The 21,439-nt window shown below is 33.8% G+C and overlaps 1 protein-coding gene across 1 annotated transcript; it reads left to right on the top strand.

Annotated features, from left to right (window-relative positions):
• The first annotated feature begins 506 nt into the window (after positions 1-506).
• On the top strand, positions 507-3,815 carry LOC132636849 (inositol oxygenase 2-like). The gene is made up of 9 exons (XM_060353892.1): positions 507-782; positions 994-1,135; positions 1,267-1,348; positions 1,723-1,927; positions 2,084-2,196; positions 2,467-2,659; positions 3,106-3,184; positions 3,276-3,357; positions 3,526-3,815. The coding sequence occupies exons 1-9, from the start codon at positions 752-754 to the stop codon at positions 3,550-3,552; spliced, it is 954 nt and encodes a 317-aa protein (XP_060209875.1). The 5' UTR covers positions 507-751; the 3' UTR covers positions 3,553-3,815.
• Positions 3,816-21,439: the final 17,624 nt, after the last annotated feature.

The following is a 21,439-nucleotide window of genomic DNA, read 5'->3' as shown; positions in this document are numbered from 1 at the left end:
AACGAAAAACTACCCTATGGTCGGAGCTCTATTGGGGTCAAGAGTAAAAACAAAACCTTTTCCTAACATTAAGAGTATAAGTAGACCAAAAATCTAAGAATGATAAAGTTACTCGATTTCTAATCATACATCAGGAAATTTAAACTTTTTCAGTTCCAATTGAATCCAACTACCTACTCTATTTGTTTATTTTATGTATTTTAATTTGATTTGATACGAAATTCTTTTTATTTTTTTGTAATCTTATGATCTTAAGCTAAACATACGTTTAATGTAACGAAATATCATTTGAATTAGTGATCTTAAACGCGTCATCTAAGATATTGATATACAAATTAGAAAAGAAAGTATATTATATTTGGTTGTTTCAACACGCACTTGTGAGTAGATAGATTGGATGAAATGTCGGTGACGTGGATAGTTATCATTTCAACGGGTCTTAAGGGATATGCTAAATTTATAAGTAATTGAAAAGTTTTTTTTTTCAGTTGAGGACTCGAATATTTCCAAATATCCGATTTTGGAAACTTTAAGGAGTCGCTAGATTTTCTTTTGAGGACTCCACCAAACAACATGTTTCTTTTCAGGACTCTAAAATATTCCAAATTTCATGCAAGGACATTTTACTCTGACTACTATAAATAGCCACATTTTTCAATAGCCTTCACATCACACAACACAAAATCCCATTTGCATTATTTGCTAGATATCTCCTGATTTAATTATATTTTGTTGATTTTTTTGTGGGAAAATGACTATTCTCATTGAGCAGCCTGAGTATGGTATGTCATAATCCTTCTTGTTAATTTCATTTTCAATTATATTAGTTTGTGTTATGAATGAAATGATCTGAAGTTCTCCTAAAATGTTATCGCACTCGTATATGATCCTTGCAAAATAAAATATTTTTGAAATTTTTGACACGCATCAGCAACATATATAAGCTCTTATTAACATTATATATAGAAATTTAAATTTTATAATTGTTGATAGGTTTACAAGTGGAGGAGAAAAAAGTCCCATTCAACCCCAATGAACTTATTTTGGACGGTGGATTTGTGGAACCAAAGACATTAATGCCTTCTGATGATGGATTTGAAGTGCCAGACATAAACGCATTTGGTCAATCATTTAGGTATTTTGGATTTAATTTTATAATTTTCTGATAAATCAATTAGTCGAGTCAATAATTCTCGATACCAGAATCCGTTCATGACTCCATAATGTGTTTATATGAAACTAATTTAAGTTGAATTTATTTTACAGGGATTATAATGCAGAAAGTGAGAGACAAAAGACAGTGGAGGAATTTTACAGGGTTCAACACATTAACCAAACCTATGACTATGTAAGTTCAATGCCTTGTCAACAAAACAATTATAAACAAACTCTCAAAATTCCTCTTCTTTTTCTTTTCTTAAAAAATCTATTTATAAAAGTTGCACCAACACAAATATCAAGTAACTCTCCTTTTTATGACAGTATCCTACGTATTATTACTTTTTTTTTTAATCTTTACTGGAATTCGAACCGTGTTTTTCTAACATCTTTACCTCACTTCATTGATCGATACTTTTATAGTGCCAAAATTCGTCTTGTTTACATTTTACTTATTCGTGATTCGGAAGTAATCACTCAAATCCATCTTTTCATCAAGCTCTTTTTTAATGCATGGTATTAATGCTTGATCTTGATTTTTTTTTTTTTTTTTTGTAAATGCAGGTGAAAAGAATGAGAGAAGAATATGGCAAATTGAACAAAATTGTAATGAGTATTTGGGATTGTTGTGAACTTCTAAATGACGTGGTTGATGATAGTGATCCTGATTTGGATGAACCACAAATTGAGCACTTGTTACAAACTGCTGAGGCTATTAGGAAAGATTATCCAAATGAAGATTGGCTTCATTTGACTGCCCTCATTCATGGTATGTAACGAATTGAATAGTATTCCCTTTATTTTAGTTTATGTGACGAGGTTCAGAATACGAACATTAAATTACTTATTTTTTATAAAACCTTCAAGTTTTTTATATCGCCATTGTGTGCATATAACTTAAACTCTTTTTTTGTATGGACCACAGATCTAGGGAAAGTGCTTCTTCTTCCAAGTTTTGGAGGGCTTCCTCAATGGGCTGTTGTTGGAGACACATTTCCTCTTGGTTGTGCTTTTGATGAATCAATTGTTCACCAGAAGGTATATTGATGCTTTTGTTTTATTAATGTTAGAGTTAGAATTTTCACTAAGATTCAAAATATAAAGAAATAAACATACGAAAAAGTCATGGAAATTCAACACCAAATACTATATATACAGTAAGAATAATTTTTGACCTTATATATATACATTTTAATTTTGGACGAAAAAAATATGATTAACCTCTTTACGCTCCTTAACTCCGCCCGTGCTTTTTAACTTATACATATTAAATACTATGCCCTAACAAATATTGATTCTCTCATGCAGTATTTTAAGGAAAATCCAGACATCAAAAACCCTATTTACAACACAAAGAATGGAGTATATCAAGAAGGTTGTGGACTTGACAAGGTTGTTATGTCATGGGGACATGATGATTATATGTATTTGGTCTCTAAGGAAAATGGAACTACTCTTCCTTCAGCTGCTTTGTTTGTCATCCGTTACCATTCTTTCTATGGTAAGAATACTTATAATTATCTTTTCTTTGTATAATTATCTGTGTTGAGTATCCACTAGTTCAAATAATACAGATTTGTATCACTTGGAATTCATTAAAGGGGGAAATGCACTGAACTTAAAAAAGACCTTGCTTTATTCGTCATCCATTATCATTCTTCCTATTTTTTAAAAATGAATTCTAGTTAAATAGATCATTTTGTAACTATCTGGTAGCGGCACTCGTCAATCCAATAAATACAAGACTCACGCCGTTTAAGATTAAAAATATGTTGAACTTTAAAAAGAGTACTCACTTGTAATTACTTTTTGAGTGACCTAACTATGTAAATAATTTTTACACCACTAATGCTGCATTGAATTTAAACTCACCGTATGCTCGATATTCTGATTAATTTATGTGAACTAATTTTTTTTGTGTTTTTGGTTTTTGATAATATTCTACAGCATTACATAGGTCAGGAGCTTACACACATTTGATGAATGAGGAGGACAGAGAGAACATGAAGTGGCTCAAGATTTTTAAGTAATTATTTTCCTTTTCCACTTTTACTGCTTCCTTCAGATTAAATTTTTATTTCAAATAGGTTACTTATAATTTGCAAATTTTAATGCAGCAAATATGATTTATATAGCAAGAGCAAGGTTCGAATTGATGTGGAAAAAGTCAAGCCATACTATCTCTCTCTCATTGAAAAGGTTAGTGCTTTTAGCTATATATGAGTAGATTTTAATTCTGACACACGTACCAGGTCATTTAAAAGATAATTTATGAAAAAATGAAAGTACTAACCTGACAAGTTATCTATTATAATAGATTAAATTGTTACTAAATCAAATGAGATTTTTTTTTTCAATGCAATGCAGTATTTCCCAACAAAGCTCAGATGGTGAATGTTTAGCATTTTGGAAAAACAATGGCAAAGAGAAAGGCATAAGAAGCATTTTGGTGGTGACTGGGTCCACGGTGGTAGAGTAGATACATATATAATTAATTGGTGGTTTAAGAAAAAAAGCTATTTACAGCTGTATTTCACATCCCTTTGTTGATTATTAATGTAATATTTTACCTTTCGAAATGTCATTTTCCATTTTTTCATTTAAAAAATGTATTTCTCTCTTTCATTCATGAATAAATTCCATTGACGGTTCCGAAACCTTTTCAATATGAATAAATATGGAGTATTCAGTAGGCCAAGGAGATAAAGGGGTAAGTAATGATGGACTCAGAATTTTATAAACAAAATACTAGAAAAAGAAGGGTATTTGAGATACATGAGATGGTTGAATTTCACGCACAAATGCTTGAAGTCTAGTCATATATATCTAAATTCTAAATTTCATGTAAAAGTGCCTGAAGTTTGCTTTCGTTCAAATTCTTTGAAGTCAGGCTCTGGCAACCTAAATTATAAGATGTGTATATCTGAACTTCAGACTCGCGTATCTAAAATTAAAATTTTAACCGGCTAGACTTACAAATTCTTATGAACAACATAGGTAGGGGTGTTCAAATGAGACCGAAAAATTAATCCGAACTGGTAAATCGAGTACTGGTCTTTAATTTCCCCCCCTCAAATTGCTAATCTTTAATTTTTTCCCTTCACCTAATACTATGAGGTTTGGGGTTCGAACCACGACTCAGGAAAAAAAAAATCGCAAGACAGAGTTTCGTAGCAAAATTAGGCCTATTCGAGCAAAATTTAGGCCTTAAGGAGTTTTGCAAAATTTCAACTGAGTTTAAAAAAAAAATTATCTTATGCCTGAAGGCAAAACTCTGGCTTAAGGTAGAGTTTGCAGTCAAACTATGCCTGATCAGGTAGAGTTTGAGGCAATCTCTGTCTTAAGGTAAAGTTTCAAACTCTGCCTGAAGGTAGAGTTTTGCCTTTGCCTTGCGAATCCAAATTCTACCTTAGGATTTTTTTATTTTTAACTGAGCGGGGATTTGAACTCGGAACCAAGAAATTTTTAGCGAAAGATAAAAATTAAAGACCACCAATTTGAGGGGCAAAATTAAAGACCACCCCCAAATAAGGGTAATCGTGCAAATTGCCCATGTACAACAAGGATGTTTTCCAGCCAGGCCCGACCCACCAGAAAATGGACCTATCCGTTATAGGACATGACGTGTGGTGTTCCCAAAAGTTTCCGGTCTTGAATTTTTGTCCCCTCTAACAAAATCTTTAAAAATGACCTTAACTTGAAAAAAATCGTTTGGGAAGAACTTATGTTACTTATGAGGCATAAGTTCTAACTTTTGTCATTAAGGCATGACTCGTGGTTAATTGAGTATGTGTATTAAACTAATTTATGTCCACAACTTATTCCTGATGGACAATAAAAGTTTTGCGTAGCAATTTTTTTGAAGCGGAAGCTATTGTTAAAAAAATTTGTTAAGCGGGATAAAAAAATATTGGGAAAACAACACAAATACCCCTAAAATGTAAAATATTTACCCGCCCATGCCCCTTCCTGCACTAATTTCGTTTCTTACCCAATCGGTCGAAAATATTTACCCAAGTACCCCATCGCCCAAACCCTTCCTCCATGATACCATCGCAGTATATTTATATATCATGATGGTATCATGGAGGACTAAGAGAAAAACTGAAGCAATCCTCTATGATACCATCTCAGTATATTTATGTACCACGATGGTATGACAGAGGACTGAGGAGTGTCTTATTGAAGGACTGAAGCAGTCCTCCATGATACCATCACAGTGTGTGTATATAATAAGATGATGGTATCCTAGAGGTTTTTTACGAAAAGTGTATTTTTTGAATAAATGGACATGATACCATCTCAATATATTTATATATCATGTTGGTATCATAATTTTTGGGGCATTTCAGGCAAATAATTTTAGGGGCATGAAAGTAAGAGAGGCATGGGCGGGGAGCTATTTTGTTTTCAGGAGGCAGCTGCGTTCTTTCCCCTAAAAAATTCAAGAGGAAGCCATTTGCGAACTTAACCCCTCCGATTAGTAGTCCTATAGGCCCAATCCACCATTTAGTAATCAGTCCAGTTAAGTTGAAGCCAATATCCGAACCAGACTAAAGCCTCATTTGTTTTCATTAAGATTAAGACGTCTGAATCTGAATGCACATCTGAATCATTAAGATGTTGTCTCTAGGTCTGAACACTGAATGATTAAGACTGTTTGTTTTTCAATATCTGAATGTGCATAATGTGTTTATTTAAACATAATAAATATACAATTCAAATTAAAAAAGTAACTAAAAAAATATATTATTTGATTAAAAAAAATGAAACATTTATGTTCACTAGTAATGGCGGAGATGTTTTGTAGTCGTGGTGGGTGGTGAGTGGGGGTGGAGGGGTGAGTGGGTGGTTGGGGTGAGGTGTGGGTGGTAGTGGGGGTGCGGTTGGTGGTGAGGTTGGCGGGGAGTGGGGGCGGGGTTGATGGTGGGAGATGGGGGGTAGTGGGGAGGGGGTGGGTTAATGGTGGGAGATGGAGGGTAGTAGGAAGTGGGGGTGGGTGGTGTGGGGTAGGGGTTAATGGGTAGTGGGGGTGCGGTTGGTAGTGGGAAGTGGGGAGTGGTGGTGGGTGGTGCGGGGTAGGGGTTGGTGGTGGGAAGTGAGGGTGGGTGGTGTGAGGTGGGATTGGGGTTGGTGGGGTGGGAGTGGTGGGGAGTTGGAGTGGAGGGTGGGTGGGGTTGGAGTGGAGAGTGGGTGGGGGTGGGGTTGAGGTGGAGGGTTGGGGTTGGGGTTGGAGCTGGTGATAAAAAAGTTTCATACAAAAATACCTCTTAATGATATTAAGACTTGGTTCAAGATCTTAATGATTAAGACCTATTCAGACCCAATAAGTGCTTAATCTTAATGCAAACAAATGCAGTTAATGGCTTAAGGTCTGAACCATTTAGATTCAGACTTTCAATAAGTGCAAATAAATAAGGCCTAAGCCCAACTGAACCCAAATTAAATCGGGTGGGTTCCTTGCGAGTCAGGCCCAGTTGTCATATTTGTGATTTTAGAGAATCTGAAAGAATTAAAGTGAATAATTGGGAATGTAACAGAGTTGAAGAGAGAAAAATGAGAAAATTAATATGTGCAGTTGATATCATGGTTCCACGCAGATTTTTTTTACTACGTATTCATATTCGGTGTTTATACTAAATAAAATAGTTTAATTTTAACAATTAAAAGTTAAGCTTAGAATATATTTCACTTAGTCATGGTTACATTGAAAATGTGTGTACAAAAAGTACATATCTTATACACATTGATTTAGTGTAAACATTTAGTGCGAGCAAAAATTTTATCGAAAAAAACATACGTACTGAACCTTGGGATTATGATAATCTGCAGCATGCTATCATATAAAATTTTGTTGATTGTAGATATTAAGAGTGACAAATTTAGTCTATGAAAATATGACTTGTCTAATTCGTTCAAGTTTGGGCAGGTTAACAACCTTCTTATTTTATTAACTCAGCTCATTTATTCCGTCTATTTAAAAATTGGACTGATTTAAGCTAAACATGTAGATTAACCCGTCCATTTGATGCCGTCGTGATTACGTTTTGGGTTTCTTTTCTTGTGACGGTGATTTTTTTCAAACGATAAAACGTCTGTGACGACGAAATACCAACTATGCTACTTTCTTTTCTTGGCTTTCTTTTTCATATATAAAATTAAAGTTAATTATTAAACAATGTCGTGGTTGAGAAAAAAAATGGATAAAGCAAAGAATATCAAATAAAATCTGAAGATATTATTTCTCACACGTTAACTCGTCAAGTTTAACATAATGGAATTATTGTCAATGAGCCTGTGTCGATTGGATTAATTCAATTTAAGGTCATGCAAACAACCAATTAAAAGAGTTTATTAAAGGATTGGTTAAAAGCAAGTTCACATCGATGTATTTTTTCTAGAAAACTAATTCTCATTATAAGTACCAAAAATTCACTATGACTAAACAATGATTTCATGTGTCTTTGCATTTATTCGTTTGACACAAACACTAACACTAAGGAAAATATGTTTTTATTTATTCTTTGAGGGTAACCACGTAAAAAATTGATAAAAAATTATATGTATCGCGTGCTTACGTCAAATTAATAGATGCATGAGTGTGTGCACACATTTTTATTACTTAATTATGATTAATTAAGACATATTCACTATTTTAAATCACTTAATTATGGTAACTTGAGTTGGTTTAGTCTAAATATCGATAAGTATTTATGTAAAAAGTTCAACTAATATCCACAAATAGTGTAAGTTGTAAAGAATTTACAATATCACATCACATTATTTTGTTATGGTAGATAATCTATCTCATTTTTGGGATATGTTCTTATGGAGTATTACCTATAATATATTTTGATTGACACAATTGATCAATATAAGTTAAACTCCCACATAAAATATTGATCTCCCTAAAAGACAACTTCAGGAAAAGTAATAAATGGACATAGCTGCAATTAATACCCTATTAGATTCCAATAGCATAGTAGATTCATCATATATATACATGTGGAGGTATTTTTGCCCAAAAAAAAGGGATAAGATTGGCCAATCATGTCTATTTGCGTCCTACATTTTTATTGTTGGGTTATATATAGATTCTTCCTTTGTCGTTTTCACCAAAATGCACATGAAATGTCATCAAGTCATCCTCAACTAACAAAAGAAAACAAATAAAACCTCCTCCACTAAACTTTATCTAAACATAAAGCACTAATAAGTTTTTTTTTTTCCTCCCCTGCATTTTTCATTGTCATGTCTCTCATCCAAAGAAAGTTGGAAATTTGAACGGTATGGAACTTTGAGTTAAGAAAGTTAGTTGCGAAATATATATTCAAATCGATCGATAACACTAATTTCTTGTATCTACATATATAGAGTTTAATTCAAAATATTGATTTTGTCGAACTTTAGCCGCAATATCGTACATATAAGATTCCAATAGTATAGTAGAATCATGTACATATGTGAAAGATATTTTTGAAAAATGATTAAGACTGGCCAATCACATATATTTGCGTCCTACAATTTCATCGTTGGATTATAGATTCCTCCTTGTCGTTTTCACCAAAATGTATACGAAATCTCAAAGTCATTCTCAACTAAAATAAATAAAGGGAAAAGGGTCAAATATACCCCTTTACTTTAGTTTATTGGCTAACTTTGTCCTTCGTTAGCCGAAGTAGTCAAATATACTCCTTCGTTAGCCAAAGTATAAACATATACCCCTTGAATAGATGAAAATCCCAAATCAACCAAAATTACTCATTTAACTTAAATTACTCATGCCCCATAAGTTAGACCCGATCCGACCCAAAAAATATAATTTCCCCGCACCCTAATATACCCTCTACGCTTCTATTCTTCAGTCTAAATACAGTTCCGTAACCTCCTTCTCCGCTGATGGCCTTGTTGTCTTCCAAAAACTTTTCAAGTCTAACTCGACTTTCTCTTCTATTTTTACTTGTCAAATATAGCTGATAAAGTGAGAAAACAATAATGCAAATCTGTCTATTACTTTTTAAATGCTTTGTCTTTAACCTCTATGGATGAGGAAAAAAAAATGCAACAGTATAATGTAGTGGGATGGAAATGGAGGAGATCATAATTCCTTTGAATATATTTGTTCCTCTTAAGTTTGTAATAGAGCACACACCAGATGATCAAACATGATAATTTTCCACCATGTCTCATTCCCTTCATGTCATTGAATGCTCTGCCTAAAAGATAAGTAATAAAAAATCTTGAAGTAGAACAATCATTTTCCCAATTGGCAGTCCTTTTAACCGTAGCTAGCGTTCATCATGTTAAACTTGACCAAAAAAGAAGCACCTAATTATTATCGTGGCTAGGGTTGTACAATGAAAACCGACAAACCGCACCAAACCGACAAACCGAACTAAACCGGAAAAAAAAATCCGAGTAGTGGTTTGTTTGGTTTGGTTTGGTGTTGGATAAAAAAACCTGATCATAATAGGTTTGGTTTGGTTTTAACTTAAAAAGGTCAAACCGAGACCAAACCGATCCGATTATATATATACAATTTATAAATATTTTTATACATATATAATTTATAAATACGTGTATAACTTTATCACTTTTAAGCATTGATTAGTCAGCTTCGTTCGCGATGCAATCCGTTTAAGAATTGGTACCACATCCGATTGTATAATTAATTCTTTTTTGGCAATTAAAAGAGACTTTTTCATTACAAATAGCTACTGTTGACCGATGTCAAAACACTAATATGGCAGAACAGCCTAGCAGTGATCAAAACTATCATTTATCACATCAAAACAACTCAAACAATAAACAAAACTAGTAGAATAAGGGTAGAAAATCAGCTCATCCAATTTTATTGTGAGTGCTGTCCGCTGGGAACCTCTAACAAACACCTCTTGTATGATCCTCCTTGTAAGTATTTGTGGTGTATAATTAATTCTTAATGCTAAGTTTAAGTTATAATCTTTTTGTTCATTTAGCGATAGGCTTTTTAAGTAAATGTTTAAAAGCTAACTAAAACTCATTTTACGGAACAATATTGAAGTTGTTTGTTACTACATTCTGTTTGAATGTTATAGTTATACATCTCATGCATGTTCTATACTTATTTGACTCAATTGTTATGAATTTTTTATTTAATGAGTCAATGAATTCACCACACATTTTTCATTTTATATATTTCGAAATTGAAGGGTAAGATGCTTATTTTTGGTCAAGCAAATGCTATTATAAGATGCTTCGTATTGAACCGGAAAAAAAAACCCGACTAACCCGAAAAATCTGAGAAAATTCAAGAGTGAAAAACCCGACTTTTATTGGTTTGGTTTGTTTGGTTTATCGATTTAAAAACCCGATACAATTGGTTTGGTTTGGTATTTGAAAAATCCGAACCAACCCGGTCCATGTACACCCCTAATCGTGGCAGTGCAATAGCTTCAGCTTCCAAGTGGAAATTAACAGTAGTACTTCCAATCATTGGACAAATTTGTGTTTTGACCGAAGAATATAAACGCAGAGGGGTATATTAGGGTGGGGGAAATTATATTTTTGGGTCGGGTCAGGTCTAACTTATGGGGCATGGGTAATTTAAGTTAAATAGGTAATTTTGGCATATTTGAAATTTCCATCAATTCAAGGGATATATGTGTATACTTTGGCTAACGGAGGGAAAAATTAGCCAATAAACTAAAATAGAGGGTATATTTGACCATTTTCCCATAAATAAATAACGTCAGCTCAACAAAAACTTTAAGCATAATGCAATGACCTTTTCCTCCTCTCCTCCTCCAAAGAAAGTGATGGTGATATTGCAATGAAATTACAATTACAATTGAAAAATAAAAATGAAGAAATAAAATTTCTTCGGCTGAGGCGCGGATATCTCGCTCTCTTTAAGGAGATTCAAGCCCACTGCAGCAAATTTACAGGTCCAGCAGTAATCTTTCTGACTTGTCCCCTCCAGGATACAACAGCCCGATCACGTCGTATAACTCAACAAACTCTGGACAATACGTTGAGTCCAAAGCTCCACAAAAAAAAAAAAAGAATACCTTCCTTCAACTAATAAACTCTTTTATTTTTTACTTTCCTCACTTTTTATGAATTCTCCAAAAGGATATATATTTTCCTCTCTACTCTCACAAGTTAAGGATTGGTAACTATTTTTTTTTTATATATATGAATTGGTAAGTAATATCATCCTTATATAATGGATGCAAAAGGTATAGTGATCACATTTTTTTTTTACCACAAAACGTGAGAAACTTAGACAACATTTGTTTCTTTGTGGCTGCCCAAATGTGAAAAACATTGTCACATTTTATACCACAAAAATGTGAGTAACTAGACTACATTTTGTTCCTTTGTGGCTGCCCAATGTGAAAGGCATGGTCAAAGCAAGAAGAAAAGATACTTTGAATAATATTAAAATGCTTCAAAAACACTTACAGTCCCCCACTCATTTTAATATTAATCTAAGAGAGCTTATTAGTTGAAGGTAGACTAGTATGCATAATGAAGGTATGCTCTGCATTGAACCTTCACTTAGTAAAACAATAATCTTTACTCCAGAGCCGTAGTGGTCTCAGACTTGAACTATGACTGTTTTAGGGGAATAAAGAATTACTGCTTACACATAATAATCAAGGTGTTGACATGAGCTTTAATAGCCAGCACATTACGGCCTTGTGCTATCCCAGTTTTCATGAGTGCTTTTGAGAACGAGTCCAATTCTCATAGGAAGCGGCCTACTTCCACACTCACATAGGTGAAATCAGTCAAGAGTGCTTCTGTAGCTTAACACCCCACTCATACGAGCTACAAAGTTTCATTAAGAGTTTATAAACTCAACCTCCACAAATTGTTACAGAATAATGCACTTACACCATAGGGAGGGAATAAATAAAATAGTGCATTTTTCTCAACAAGTCATCATATGATTCGTTTTTCCCATTGAACCTGGTTATAGGATCTCTAGTCCCAGGTTGGGTTTCCTCATATACGACTCATGAATTTATGGGCTTCAATCCCATCCCCTCGATGTGCTCCAGACCTTTTCTCTTGCCAAGGCCTTGGTTAGTGGATCTGCAAGATTATCATAAGATTTGACATAATCAACATTAATTGTACCACTTGTCAAATATGATCTCACAGTACTGTGTTTTCTCCTTATAGGTCTGGATTTACCGTTATAATAACGGTTTTGAACTCTACCAATTGCAGCGGTGCTATCACAATGAATTAAAATAGGAGGAATTGGTTTTTCAAAATAAGGAATTTGAAATAATAAATCTCTTAACCAATTCGCTTCTTCACTAGCTGAAGCTAAAGCAATTAGTTCAGCCTCCATGGTAGAGTTAGCAATAATAGTTTGCTTTTTTGATTTCCAACAAATAGCACCACCTGCCAACGTAAAAATATAACCAGTGGTAGAACAGGAATCACCAGATAAAGTGTTCCATTCTGCATCAGAAAAGCCTTCAAGTACAGCAGGATATTTTTTATAAAACAAGCCATAGGTTTTTGTACCAACTAAATATTTCATAACTCTCGTTATGGCATGCCAATGTTCACTATCTGGCTTGCTTGTAAACCTGCTAAGTACTCCAACTGCATACGCAATATCAGGCCTAGTGCAATCAGTCACATATCTCAAACTTCCAATTAAGCTAGCATATTCCTTTTGATTTATCACATCATTGTCACTTTGAACAGGAAACAAGTGAACACTTGAATCAAAAGGAGTTATAACATGCTTGCAATCAAGAAAGTTATATTTTTTCAAGATTTTCTCAACATAATGTGACTGGTCAAGGAATATTCCATCACATGTTTTAGTAATTTTTATTCCAAGAATTAAATTTGCCTCACCAAGATCTTTCATGTCAAAATGGCTTCTAAGAATATTTTTAGTTTCACCAATACCATTCATGTTAGAGCCAAAGATCAATAAATCATCAACATAGAGGCAAACAATAACATGTGAATTATTCCAAGACTTGTGATAGATGCACTTATCACATTCGTTTGTTTTAAAACCATTTTCAATCATGCAGGAATCAAATTTCTCATGCCATTGCTTTGGTGCCTGTTTCAAGCCATATAGGGATTTAGTAAGTTTACACTCTTTGCTTTCTTGGCCTGCTTCAATAAAACCTTCGGGTTGTTCCATGTAAATTTCCTCATTTAGGTCCCCATTTAAAAAAGCAGTTTTTACATCCATTTGGTGAATATGCAAATCAAAAATTGCAGCAATAGCAATTAAAAGCTTTATGGATGTAATTCTAGTTACCGGAGAAAAAATATCAAAAAATTCTAGGCCTTCTAGTTGTTTAAAACCTTTAGCAACTAGTCTAGCCTTATATTTATCAACAGAGCCATCCGGTTTTAATTTTTTTCTAAGGATCCATTTACACCCAACTGTTTTACAACCCGGTGGTAAATCAACTAACTTTCAAGTTTTATTGGAAATAAGTGATTCCATTTCATCATTTACAGCCTCTTTCCAAAAAATAGCATCATGTGAAGATAAAGCTTCTTGTAAATTGAGAGGGTCATCTCCAACATTAAAAACATAAAAATCAGGACCAAAATCTTTTTCTACTCTAGCTCTTTTACTTCTTCTTAACTCAAAATCATCACTTTCTTTATTTTTCAAAACAGAAGTAGAAAAGATAGGCACTGACAAAATATTTTCATTAGTCCTATGACCCCCACTATTTTTAGAATCAAATGGAAATTTTTTTTCATGAAAAATAGCATCTCCTGATTCTATTATTATATTATCTTCAAGACTAAAAAATCTATAAGCTGTACTTTTTGAAGCATAACCAAGAAAAGCACAAGTAGTAACTTTTTTACCCAATTTACTTATTTTGGGATCCATTAGCCTTACATAAGCTAGACAACCCCAAACTCTTAGATATCCCAAATTTGGCTTGTGACCTTTCCACGACTCAAATGGTGTTAATTTAGTCTTTTTATGAGGCACACGATTCAACACATAACAAGCAGTTAAAATAGCTTCACCCCAAAAATTTAAAGGTGCACTAGACTCAATAAGCATGGCATTTGTCAACTCAACTAAAGTTCTATTTTTTCTTTCCGCTACACCATTAGATGCAGGAGAGTAAGGTGGAGTGGTTTCATGAATTATTCCCAACGATCTAACAAAAGAATTAAACTCATTAGACTCATATTCACAACCTCTATCACTTCTAATTCTTTTTATTTTTCTACCAAACTGATTTTCAATTTCATGGAGATAAATTTTAAAATTTTCAAAAGCATCACTTTTATTTTTCATCAAGAGAACATATGTGTACTTGGAAAAATCATCAATAAAAGTAATAAAATATCTATTTCCTCCACGAGTTAAAATTCCTCCAAGTTCACAAATATCAGTATGAATTAACTCTAATAATTCAGTTTTTCTTTCAACTTGAAAATGAGGCCTTTTTGTGATTTTGGCTTTACTACAAGCTTCACATTTTTCAAAATCCTTTTTAATCATTGGGATTAATCCTAAACTACTCATGATTCCCACATAACGATTATTAATATGACACAAACGAGCATGCCAAAAATTAGTGGAAGAAAACATGTAAACAGAATTAATAACTTTATTCATCTCAACATTCAACTTAAACATCCCATCACAAGCATACCCCTTTCCCACAAAAATACCTTTTTTCACTATTACATATTGATCAGACTCAATAATCTGTTTGAAGCCTGCTTTATTAAGAAGAAAACTAGACATCAAATTTTTTCTCATGGAAGGAGTAAAAAGTACATCTTTTAAAGTTAACACCCTTCCTGAGGTAAAGCTCAACTCGACATCTCCCTTTCCAAGCACTTGAGTAGTGTGAGAATCACCAAGCATGATGGTTTTGGGCTCCTCAAATAGAGTATACACTTTGAACCAATCTTTGTCATAGCAGCCATGACAGTTTGCACCAGAATCAGCCCACCATCCATCAACATTTTCAACCATATTTATGTCTGTTATCATCGCTACAAGTGGCTCTTCGGTAACGTTTGCCTGAGGTATAGGACCACGTTTCCGAAACTTGCAAAATCGAGCAATATGCCCACTCTTGCCACAGACAAAGGATGGTCCTCCATTTTGTGTTTGTTGATTTTGTGCTTGGTTGATACCACCATTATTTTTCTTGGGAGGTCTACCATTATTTTTCTTGAATATTTTCTTCTTAGGCTTCATAGAGGTATTTTTGTTAGCATTAGGAGCAACATTATTTGAAGTAATTAAATTTACCTTATTTGTGATGGGTTGTAAGTTGCTCTCTTCCGTTTGCAAAAGTGCATCTTGGCCCCTTGCTTCTTCCTTCATGCGGATTCGCATAATCAACGTCTCAAGAGAGGTTTCCTTTTGTTTGTGGCGCATAGTTTTTTGAAATTCCTTCCATGAAGGTGGAAGTTTATCTATTATGCCACAAACAATAAGGTTATCTCCAATTTTTATCTCCTCGGACCTGAGCTCTCCAACGGTCATTATAAAATCTTGGGCTTGGTCTACCACTGATATGTTGTCCACCATTTGGAAACGAAAAAATCTACTAGCAGCATATTTTTTCGCTCCAGCCTCCTTGGTATCATATTTACTCTGCAACGCTTTCCAAATTTTCTTTGCAGTAGAGTAAGTTCTATCATAATAATCATAAAAATTATCCGATAGACAATTAAGTAAATAATACCGACACTTGTATGAATCTTCATCATACTTTTCAGTTTTTTCTTGAAGAGAAATAAGTTCTTCATCATTCATGGAACCATTGTCTATTTTATTTGGATTCTTGTCAGTTAACACATAAGATACATTGAGAAGGCTTAAGTAGAAAAGTATTTTACCCTTCCATCTCTTAAAATGAGTACCGTTGAACCGAAATGGCTTGTTTAGATCTCCTACTTTGACATCCGCCGATTTTTCAATTGTAGCCATTTGAATCTCCTTAAAATTGATGGTGATATTGCAATGAAATTACAATTATAATTGAAAAATAAAAATGAAGAAATAAAATTTCTTCGGCTGAGGGGCGGATATCTCGCTCTTTTTAAGGAGATTCAAGCCCACTGCAGCAAATTTACCGGTCCAGCAGTAATCTTTCTGACTTGTCCCCTCCAGGATACAACAGCCCGATCACGTTGTATAACTCAACAAACTCTGGACAAGATGTTGAGTCCAAAGCTCCATAAAAAAAAGAACACCTTCCTTCAACTAATAAACTCTTTTATTTTTTACTTTCCTCACTTTTTATGAATTCTCCAAAAGGATATATATTTTCCTCTCTACTCTCACAAGTTAAGGATTGGTAACTTATTTTTTTATATATATATATATGAATTGGTAAGTAATATCATCCTTATATAATGGATGAAAAAGGTATAGTGGTCACATTTTTTTTTTTTACCACAAAACGTGAGAAACTTAGACAACATTTGTTTCTTTGTGGCTGCCCAAATGTGAAAAACATTGTCACATTTTATACCACAAAAATGTGAGTAACTAGACTACATTTTGTTCCTTTGTGGCTCCCAATGTGAAAGGCATGGTCAAAGGAAGAAGAAAAGATACTTTGAATAATATTAAAACACTTACATAAAGCTTGTGATTGAGAGAGCTTTTGCATTTTTAGTTGAGATAATTAATTTTAAATATATATTTAAATCGATCCACCATATTTATACTTCGTACGTACACGTACATATATAGAGTTAGATTCGAACTAATTGATTTTTGTAGACTACGAATTCATAGTTGGATTTGTCACTATTTACAAGAGAGATGGGAAAACAGAAAATGTTATAAGCTCCACTCTTGGATCCTCGTCATGGTTTCAACATAAGGAAATGGATTTTTATAATTTGCTTTCTATTTTTTTTTTTTCCAAATGGTGTCCGGAAGTGGCGGAATTAGGATTTTTACTAAGAGGTGTCAAAATATAAAAAAGTAAATATACGACGAAATTAAGGGAGTTCAATACATAGTATCTATATAAAAAAAAGTTCTTTTTACGTATTTACAAATTGTAATTTTTCGGCGAAGGGGGGTCGGTTGACACCCCTTGGATGCATGTGGCTCCGCCACTGGTGTCCGATACCCGCATTGTAAGCGACTATATCTGGATTAGCGCCGTGTGGACATTTTTCCATATCTAGAGCTCGAATCTGAGACATTTGATTAAGGAAGGAGCAGCCCCATCCGCTTCACCACATCCTTTGGTGGTTATAATTTGCTTTCTATTTGCACTCATAGCCATAACATGTGATCAGTTTTTCTCTCTTTCTATTTATTTTCTTCTTTTTTTGCTTTTCTTTGTTTTTTTTTTCATGTATATGCAAGAAAGATTAATTTTGCGGAATCCTTCATTTCTTTAAATGAAACATCGATCTTTCTATTATAATTATAAAATGTTCAGTTGAATTCTGGAGTAACTTTATTGATTGGCTATAAATATAAAGAGATGAAAGTGCCCATGATCAAGTTTTTTTTTTTAATCTGAAATAAAGGATAATGAATTTCAATCTTTTTTATTTTTCTTTTTTCTTTTAGATTAACTAAATCCCAATGATGTCCAAGAAATTTGGTTAGCTGTTTTACATGGAAAACTTGTCCGTTTGTCTTCCTGGATCACTCACTCTTTCAAAAAGAATTCCAAAATTTAATTTGTCCTATCTTGGTTAAATTTTGATCAGTTCCTCTTCTTCTGGTTGTGAATGACTACAACTAAGTAGGTAATGGAAAAAAAAAAAAACGCATGTCGAATAAGATACAAAGTTGTAATTTCTGATCATGAGTGCAAGTCCTTTATAAAGTTTTTCTAAGACAGCCTGTTTCGATTGGATTATCTAAAATAAATTAGATTATGCCAGCTAACAATGTTAGAGGATCATTTTAGGCCAGACCAATCAGTTTTATCGTATTATTAGTTATAGAAAATTATGAATTAGATTCATAACATAATAACTAACTTAAATACAATTTTATTTAATACATGCTTTGTCAGCTTTGCGTAGTGGAGCTATGGAAGTCACCACTCCAAATAAAAACAATTTTTGCTGTCTGCTTAATTACAACAACTTGAAATATTAATTCCGCTTTATAAATTTATATGAACCTAATTCTTATTACGAGTTCACTCATTTTTTTCTTTTTTTCTTTAGAATAAATCTTGGAGATGTGAAAGAAATTGGGTAAGCTTTTACAAGGAAGACTTCTCAGTTTGTCTTCCTTAATCAGTATTCTTACAAATAGAATTATATAGTTTCTTTTATCGTATATTTATAAATATTGAACCCTTTTCTTGTGGTTGTGGGCTACTTTTATTTAGGGTGATATATATACACTGTCTCAAAATAAATAGTTAATGGAAAAAGGAACTTGTCAAATAAAAATATGAAGTGTTTAATACAACATTAAGTTATTCAATAAAGCTTGTTCCGATAAAGGGACAATATAAAATAATTTAGAGTATGTCAATGAGTACTTGGAGAATTAAATATAGTGCACGCCAATTATTTGTTGGGCTAAAAAATTTTAAAAATACTTTTATGTTGATATGATATTGTACGCTTTGAGTTAAATTAAATTCACATGATTATTCCTGGTGTATGTTCACCATAAAAAATATTTCTACACAATAACAACAGCAATATACCTAGTGTAGCTCCATGACTGCGGTTTGGAGAGAGTAGGATGTACGCATACCTTATGCTTAGCATTGTGGGGGTAGAGGGATGTTTATAATAGACCCTCAACTCAAAAGAAAAGCATGATATCAAGAAAAATATGACAACAAAGTAGCAATATAAAAAGCAAATGAAGCAACAGATAGTAATACACCTTGAAGAAAAGAATCTTCACGGTTACTAACTAAAACTACTAATCAGGAGAATACTCGGCTACCTACTAAATATTTCTACACCTTATAAATGTAAATTATTAGTTTTCCGGCTACCGATATGAGACTTTATTCGCACACAAAACAATCTCTCCTCGAACTAACTTTCACATGACTCATGACTATATGTGCTCAGGGGAGGTTAATTGTGTGCCACCACATCATCGGCTCATTCATGCTGATCAAATTAGTGCTCGTGCGGAAGTAATTCCTTATCATAGAAGGTGTGAAACAGGTGAGGTCTTTAAATAGAAGAAGCAAAGAAAGTTCGTCTGAGTATTTATGGTTGTCAAAGCCCACTGACTTATTTCTTATATATCCTTATCCGAAACTACCAGTGAATGTAGTAAACCGATACGTAGACGAGCAAAAGCACTATGACAGCCGCTTAATCACTATGTAATAATGTACTCGCCTTATCGAACCTTTGGCAGATCTAAAATAATCTTATCATGGTGTGATATTGTAGAATTTCAAGAAGAAGACAAAGTATTCTTTGTATTTCTTAATAATTTACATCCCATGACAATGGGTATTTATACAATAAGTCCTATAACTAAATAAAGAAATAGAATATTACCCAATCATTACACAATCAATCTATATCAATTACTCCTATAATTATGCTAGGAAATCCATATCAATCAGCACTCCCCCTCAAGTTCGGGCAAAGATGTCGCACATGCCCAACTTGCAAACTAGTGTATGGAAAGTCCGTTTGGTGAGGCCTTTGGTAAACACATCAGCTAGCTGCTTTCCTGATGACATATGGAACAAACTCAAGACACCATCCGTAACTTTTTCTTTGATGCAGTGTCGATCAATTTCAACATGCTTTGTTCGGTCATGCTGAACTGGATTATGAGCTATACTGATTGCAACTTTGTTGTCACAATACAAGGAAATCTTTCCTTTTTCAGACAATCTCAATTCCTCTAATAGCTTTCGTAACTATAAAAGCTCACAAACACCCTGAGCCATAGCTCTATATTCTGCTTCCGCACTTGATCTAGCAACAACACTTTGCTTCTTTCTTCTCCAAGTGACTAGGTTTCCTCCTACGAGTGTACAGTAACCGGATGTAGATCTTCGGTCATCTAGAGATCCTGCCCAATCCGCATCTGTAAAGGCTTCTATTTTGAGGTGACCATGTCTGGAGAAAAGTAGACCTTTCCCTGGCGCAGACTTCAAATACTGCAAAATGCGAAAGACAGTTTCCATATGAGAATCTCGAGGATCATTCATGAACTGACTCACTAAGCTGACTGAATAAGCTATATCTATTTTAGTGTGAGAGAGATAAATGAGTCTTCCAACCAGCCTCTGATAGCTCTCCTTATCAACTGATTTTCCAACTCCACTTTGTAGTTTGTGATTGCTTTCCATGGGTGATTCTGCTGGCTTGCAACCTGTCATACCAGTTTCTTTCAAGAGTTCCAGAATATACTTTCTTTAGGAAATAAAGATTCCTCTATTTGATCTATCAACCTTAATACCCAAGAAGTATTGCAATTTTCCAAGATCCTTGATCTCAAATTCTTGAGCCAACAACTTCTTCAATCGGGTCATTTCATCCTTGTCATCTCCTGTCATTACTATGTCATCAACATAAACTATGAGAAGAGTGAGTTTACCCTTTTGATGTCTTATGAAAAGAGTGTGATCAGCATTGCTTTGTTGGTAACCGAAAGAGATCATTACTTTGCAGAATCTATCAAACCAAGCTCTGGGAGAGTGCTTCAGTCCATACAAGGCTTTCTTAAGTCTGCATACCTTTCCTTGACTCTGTTTATTACCAAAACCAGGAGGAATCTCCATAAACACTTCTTCTTCTAAGTCTCCATAAAGAAATGCATTCTTCACATCAAACTGTTGTAAGTCCCAATCAAGATTAGCTGCACAAGACAAAAGAATTCTAATGGTGTTCATTTTTGCAACAGGGGCAAATGTCTCTTGAAAATCTACTCCATAGGTCTGAGTAAATCCCTTAGTCACCAATATCGCTTTGAATCTTTCAATCGAACCATCAACTTTATGTTTCACAGTGAAGACCCATTTACAACCAATTAGTTTTTTGTCTGGAAGTGGTGTGACAAGTTCCCAAGTCCCATTCTTGACAAGGCCTTCATTTCTTCAAGCATAGCTTGCTTCCATTTGGAATCTGCAAAAGCTTCTCTCCAATTCTAGGGAATAGACATAGAATAAATAGACAAGGCAAAAACTCTATAGCAGGGAGACAAAAAATTATAAGAGAAAAAGTTAGATAAGGGGTGTTTGGTGCTAGATCTGACTCCTTTCCTGTGAGCAATAGGCAAATCTAACTCATTAGGAACTATAGATGACTCACCAGATGAAGAAGGTTC

This window comes from Lycium barbarum, chromosome 4 (assembly GCF_019175385.1).
Source record: "Lycium barbarum isolate Lr01 chromosome 4, ASM1917538v2, whole genome shotgun sequence".
Lineage (NCBI taxonomy): Eukaryota > Viridiplantae > Streptophyta > Magnoliopsida > Solanales > Solanaceae > Lycium > Lycium barbarum.
The sequence above is the reverse complement of the archived record's forward strand: the minus strand, read 5'-3'. Positions and strand labels throughout refer to the sequence as shown.